This window comes from Anopheles arabiensis, chromosome 2, assembly GCF_016920715.1.
Source record: "Anopheles arabiensis isolate DONGOLA chromosome 2, AaraD3, whole genome shotgun sequence".
In the NCBI taxonomy this organism is placed as follows: Eukaryota; Metazoa; Arthropoda; class Insecta; order Diptera; family Culicidae; genus Anopheles; species Anopheles arabiensis.
Genome location: NC_053517.1, coordinates 71,921,327 through 71,927,326, shown reverse-complemented (window position 1 = coordinate 71,927,326; position 6,000 = coordinate 71,921,327). Strand labels below are relative to the sequence as shown.

The 6,000-nt window shown below is 46.9% G+C and overlaps 1 protein-coding gene across 1 annotated transcript; it reads right to left on the bottom strand.

Annotated features, from left to right (window-relative positions):
- Positions 1-679: 679 nt before the first annotated feature.
- Positions 680-5,593, bottom strand: LOC120895390 (serine-threonine kinase receptor-associated protein). The gene is made up of 3 exons (XM_040298701.1): positions 5,091-5,593; positions 2,058-2,723; positions 680-1,952 (listed from the first exon to the last, which is right to left on the bottom strand). Exons 1-3 carry the CDS (start codon positions 5,194-5,196, stop codon positions 1,618-1,620), a joined length of 1,107 nt encoding a protein of 368 aa, XP_040154635.1. The 5' UTR covers positions 5,197-5,593; the 3' UTR covers positions 680-1,617.
- Between the last annotated feature and the right edge of the window lie 407 nt (positions 5,594-6,000).

Here is a 6,000-nt window from a genome sequence, read left to right as displayed (position 1 = left end):
TCATTAATAATTGTTTACGTGCTTGGATTGGCTCCCCCCGTAGCAAGGATTGACTATCCGGCTGTGCGTGGTAATGAATTAAGTCTCGAAAGCCTGTATAGGCCGGCATGTCCGCGTAGGACGTTACGCCAAATAGAAGAAGAAGAAGCTTGGATTGGTTTTCCTTCACGATACATTCTCGTTAGCTTCATAATGTTCAATTTTCGTTCTAGTTCTAGCTTTACACTGTTTAACTTACGACAACTGCTACTTTCGAGAATCAAGAAAGGAATGGATTATGTTATACAATGCAGTGTGAACTCTGATGTGCTATGATTATGGTTACTGTATCATGTTACTGTACACAACCTTGAAAACCTTCAATATGAAATATCCATGGAAACGGAGAAACTGATCATTTATACTACCTCATTATTAAAAAGAAAAGAAAACCATTACTATCATTATGCTTGTATGGTATGAGGAGAGTATGTTTGTTAACTTATTACATTAATTATGTCACTATAATATAAATTTAACCCACTTTATTACGCGAAACTACAATTTTCAGACAAACTAGAAGTACTATGACACGTACTTACGGTTATATTAGCGGTCCTTGTGATGTTTGTGATAAATTTTTGCCATTGTTGGAAACTGATCAACGCGCACTGGAAGGTGAGATCGGGTGAGGTGAGGATTTTGCTGCACATTGCCAAGGTGGCGTCTGATTTAATTAATTCTTTATTTCAAAATAATTAAAAAGAAACAAACATTCTCTCATGCAGTTCGCGGTACATCATAATTTACTTGATTAAAGTGTATAGACTAATGGGGCTTCAATTGCCCACCCCACAAACGCATCTGTCTGGCGTGCTGCACAACACACCAGGCACTTTGTGATTGTGGCTGTATAGGAAAAAAAGGAAAGAAAAGTCGAAGACGTAAAAGAGAGAAAGTAGATTATTTGGAGTCGGCAGACAGTCGGCAGTAATAGAAATGAATTTAAGCAAGCCTGGACCGTTTGTAACCACTGTATACGTTCACACGATGGGATGATCCTCTCCTACGTACACACCACGGTGGCGTTGGCTTTGGATGAAGTGATGGTTTGCCGAATTTGGAATACAACCAGCTCTGTTCGGTTTCCTTTACCCTCGCATCGAGAGTCCGCAACAATCCGTTGCTGTGAAAGAGGTCCGGCGCCATGCTCAGTCGCACAAGCGTGCTCCTCCTTCGCTTGCAGGAAATACATATGAGTGTAGTGTGTTGGGGGAGTTGGTGGGAGGCTGGCTTTAATCCGATCATTAAGGTTTGACATGATCATTCAAATCGCACAAAACAGGCGACGACGACGACGGGGGTTGTTTTTTTTCGCTAAAAGAAGAAATTCATTCGCACGCTGCTCGCCAAAGGTAAAACGCAGTCGACGGTATGGCTCTGGCAGCACTGCACTAGCAATCGTTTAATCGCTTACGTTTGCTGGCCTGCTGCTGCTAAGTATGCCATCACACACGTCCTTTTGCTTCCTACGTTCGCCTTTCTGCTCACTTCCGGCAAGTTCCTCTTTTTTTTTTAAAGCGAAATTTTTCCTCTCGAATGCTCTCGGCAAAGAAGCTTTGCTATCCCTGTCCCGATTCAGTTGGCCGTCACTTCACGGTTCGCGCTCGGTGTCGGTGTTACCGGCGCAGTTGCCGACGACACAGGCGGGCAGCTTACGGCAGCGTTGTTTGGAGTGACCGGAGCGACGACGCTACTAACAGCGCTGTTGGCGGTGGTGTTGTTGGCGGCGCTATTGTTGCTGGTGGAGTTGTTCAGATCGGTCGGTTCGGTGCATTTCCACAGACCGTACGTTTTGCCGACGGTCGTTTGCCAGAGCCGGAGTGTGCCGTCCTCCGAGCCGCTAGCGTACAGTTCCCCGTCCGGACTGAAGCTGACCGAGTGCACCGGGCCAAAGTGGCCTTTGAACGATTCTGAACGAAACATGGAAAACAAAAGCATTAATTGAAGGATGACATTAATCCCTTGGTGTTGTCACTACCCTCCCCCGAATCGTACCTCGTACCCACACAACTTACCGATCTCGTTGCCCGTAATGTAATCGTACTTGTACATCTTGAAGTCCTCTCCGCCGCACACAAAGATGTGCTTGTCCGGGTGCAGGCTGGCGGAGCTGACCCGCGTCGGTATGGTGATCTCCTTCAGCTGCGTCAGCGTTTCCATGTCGTAGAACGCGGTACAGTTGCCGTACGTCACCGTCAGGATGCTGCCGTCCTTGGACAGCTCGAGCCCGTTCGGGTGGGAGCTAAACTCGACCCGCGACACCTCCTGGCCCGTGCCGCGGTCCCACAGCCGCATCGACTTGTCGTCCGCGCAGCTGATGACGCACTTCTCGTTCCGGCAGAAGAGCGCCCGCTTGACCGCGCCGGCATGGCCAGCGTACGATTCCAGCGCTTTGCCGTCCGAGTTGAGATCGAACACCCGTACCAGCTTCTCGTTGCTGCCCGTGACCAGGTACTGGCTGTCGTGGCTGAACGCCACCGTCTTGACGATGTGATTGTGCTGCAGGCTATGCACCTCCTCGCCCGTGACCGCGTTCCATATCTTGCCGGTAAAGTCGGCCGCACCGGAGGCGGCCAGCGTGGCCGATTCGTTCAGCGCCACGCCCCACACCGCACCCTTGTGGCCCTCGAACGTGCCGACCCAATCGCCCGTATCGCCCATTCGCAGCATCGGTTTGCCATCTAGCGAAGGGAGAAATACGTTAAAGAAGAAGAAGATGAAGAAGGAGAGCAAGAAAATGAATCTGGTAGAAATTGAACTTCCACCGACTGTACGAAGACGGTCAGTATGACCGGAATTAAATTAATCAAACGTTTCATAGGATTTTGCTAGTCCTGCACAAAATTAGACAAAATCTTTACTTTACGCAGGGCAGACGTTAACTACGTTAGCAAATGAAATATAGGGGAAAGCGGGGCAAAATGGACCACAACATTGGACTTCAGGCTTTGGCTTAAGCTCTTACATCTTAGTAGAATTGTGTGATTAGAAATTTTAGTTTAGTATTAAAGTGTTTTATTAAAAAAAAAATGCTGGTATATTCCAATAATCCACGTGTGGCCAATGTTTTATCAATGATCAATGATAGAGTATACATAGAGCACATTTTTATTTAAGTAAAGCTAATACAGGGGTTTTTTTTACTTGATTTCGCAAGCGTAGCAACACTTAACGCAACCGCAGCAATTGACAGGACAACGGCATCAGTTGTTTACGGAACGTCATCACGCTTAAGGCAACCTTCGCACTTGATATCACAAGCGTGGTACACAATATCACAACGGGGTTTACGGCTAATGCACACATCTGAAAATCGAAAGTGCAGAGTTAGGTAAAGTGTCCTGTCCTGTCCGTTGTCATATCAATTGCTGCGGTTGCGTTAAATGTTGCTATGCTTGCGAAATCAAGTAAAAAACCCTGTATATTGTAGCGACCTTAGCTTACACCACAGCCTCATGATGTTGCTCCTGTCAAAAATACCGGCCATTTTACTCTATGTGAAACATTTTACACACTTTAACAAACATTGTATTAGTTAATTTATTCCATTATTTTGAAATTTTAGATTATGAAACGTTCATGGTATGCTTTAAACATGGAATTTGATATTTGAATCATTAAAAGTCATTCTAAACGTTTTAATTTGCCAATAATGCAGGTGACCATTTTGCCCCAGGTTCCCCAACAAGGAGATGGCACCAGACAAACAGGGTCACAACAACCCGTGCTGGCAGTTATTGTTGTTCTATTATTTTCAAGGGCCAGAGAGTATTTCATCCTATCGTTGTTGTAATTTTACGTACGTTTAAGCTGAGCTGAATCTTTTGCAATAAACAATCACCGCACCCGGTACAAACCGGAACCGCGAACATACGGTGTGACATTGAATGTCCAAGTTTAGAAAGGGATCAGTATTCTACTACTACTACTACTAGTACCACTCGACCCGCACTTCCAGATTTGCGAACCTTCGTGAGACGGACGCGCAGCGAAAACAAAACAAAGAAAGAGATGGAACAGTGTGAGCAAGAGTGAAACCGCCGCCAGCAAAAGGAAGCACAGCAGGAAGGGCACGCGAAACTTGTTTCCAGCGCACAGACACACACACCGGCAGCAAGCAGGCGGCGAGGGCTGCTACTAGTGATCGCGATAAAGGGTGGGATGGCGTGTACGCGGGCATACACTACTACCGCCGTCCACACACACCGTCGCGCACACTCTCATTGTCGCCTTGGTTACGCGGCGATCCGTGCTTGGATCGGTTATTGGTTGTTCCTACTTCCGCATCGTGTACCGCCGGCCAGTTGGGTTTGATTGATACACGACCGGCACGCACCGATCAGGGCCTTTCGTTGTTGTTTGGTTTAATGAAATCGAGACAGTGGAGCTCCACACGACTGTGCAGAAAGAGGGAATATGTCTGTGCGAGGCACTGGGACGAGCATCCCGGGCGTGAAACCTCGAGGGGCGGCGTGCGAATCGATCCAGCCCTTAAGCCTGTACGCACCGCTTGCATAGGGGTGGGGAGGTGATTTAAAAAAACATTGTTTTTATGACATCTGTCTCTTTCCTGTCCGCTGTGCGCTGTGGACGGTCATGTGGCACCTTGTGAACGCGGTGGGATGCGATTTTTTTTTCATATCGCGGAAGGACCTTGGTGTCCCAATGACACAGTGAAATAAAGGTTGCCCGATGTGCACACACATTGCCGCTGAACGGTGCTAAGGTAGGCGATGGGGAGGCGGGTGAGGAAGGAGTAGCGTTGGAAGGGATTGGGTATTTTCACTTCGTTTGCATTTAATTACTGCAATATCTATATTGTTAACGTTTCGTGTGTTCAAAAAGGGAGAGTAATTTGTTATTGGTCCGTAATTTTACACTCACTCTGATCGACCTTCACAAGCAGTTTAACCTTTAGCTTGCATGTTTTACGAACGCGCTTAAAATGAGAAAGTATTTTGGCTTAATTTCTTCTACCGATTTCGGGGGGGCGGGCCTTTTTTTGCTTCAACTGTTAGGTGGCTTCATCAGTCGGAAGCTGTTCTTACCTTTGCACGCCGAAATGAGAAAATATCCACACTCGGTCAGGCCACTAAAATCCAGATGCACGACGGGGCGCGTATGGCCGGAACAGGTCAGCGGAATTTGCTTCATGTTGGTCGTACAAAGAAAAGGGAAGGAAATCGGTGGTATATGCTACACTTTTCGCTACACGTACACCTTCTCCGAGCGAGGGGGGGAGGTTTGTCGGGCGGCACACACTACGATTCACGCAAACACGGTGCAGGGAACACAGTTAACGGAGGTAGCGGAAAAGCGAGGCACCGAACAGACAGATTTCTCCGCACGCACACGAAATGGCACAACACCACAAACACGTAAAGATGGAAAGTGTCGATGGCTGGAGAGAATGAGAGGTGATCTAGGGTGTTTGCATTTGCTGGAAATTAAATTGCTAAATTTCGTGTACCTAAAACCACAAGAGAGGAAAAAATGTCTCTTGTTTTCACGAAACCTGTCCCTGTCAAACTGTCGACCATGTTCGGATCGTACACCGTCGGCAAGCTGTGGAGCAGAGTGGCCAGATTATTTTTGCGGTTTTCGGTAGGCGCATCAAAATTTTATCGGTAGTTTTCGGTAAGTTAAAACTCAAAACTTAACTCGAGTTTAAAGAAGAGAAAGCGAAAGAAGTGTTAAGCGGGTTGGGGGGGGGGGTGTACTAATGCGCAAAATGAAAGTTTCATTTCAAAAGAATATGCATCCTTTACTTAGGATATGGATTAGATTTGGTTCAGCGGTTACACAAATGAAGGTCTTTCTGAAGTGTTGATCTTAAAATTGCACTAGGAATTCTAAGCCAAAGAAGGACTAAGATGCACATTTCCTTCTCAATGGTGGCAAGTTCTTTTTCTCGGGCCTTCAGGCGACCTTTGCGCTGCAGTGCTCCATCGGATACGA

Bases quoted from the DNA above. Each gene is read 5' to 3' on its own strand.
- LOC120895390 (XM_040298701.1), bottom strand. From the start codon at position 5,196: ATGAAGCAAATTCCGCTGACCTGTTCCGGCCATACGCGCCCCGTCGTG. The intron at 2,724-5,090 runs GTAAGAACAGCT...TCCCTTCGCTAG, and splicing joins TCTCATTTCGGCGTGCAAAG to ATGGCAAACCGATGCTGCGA. The intron at 1,953-2,057 runs GTAAGTTGTGTG...TGTTTCGTTCAG, and splicing joins CATTACGGGCAACGAGATCG to AATCGTTCAAAGGCCACTTT.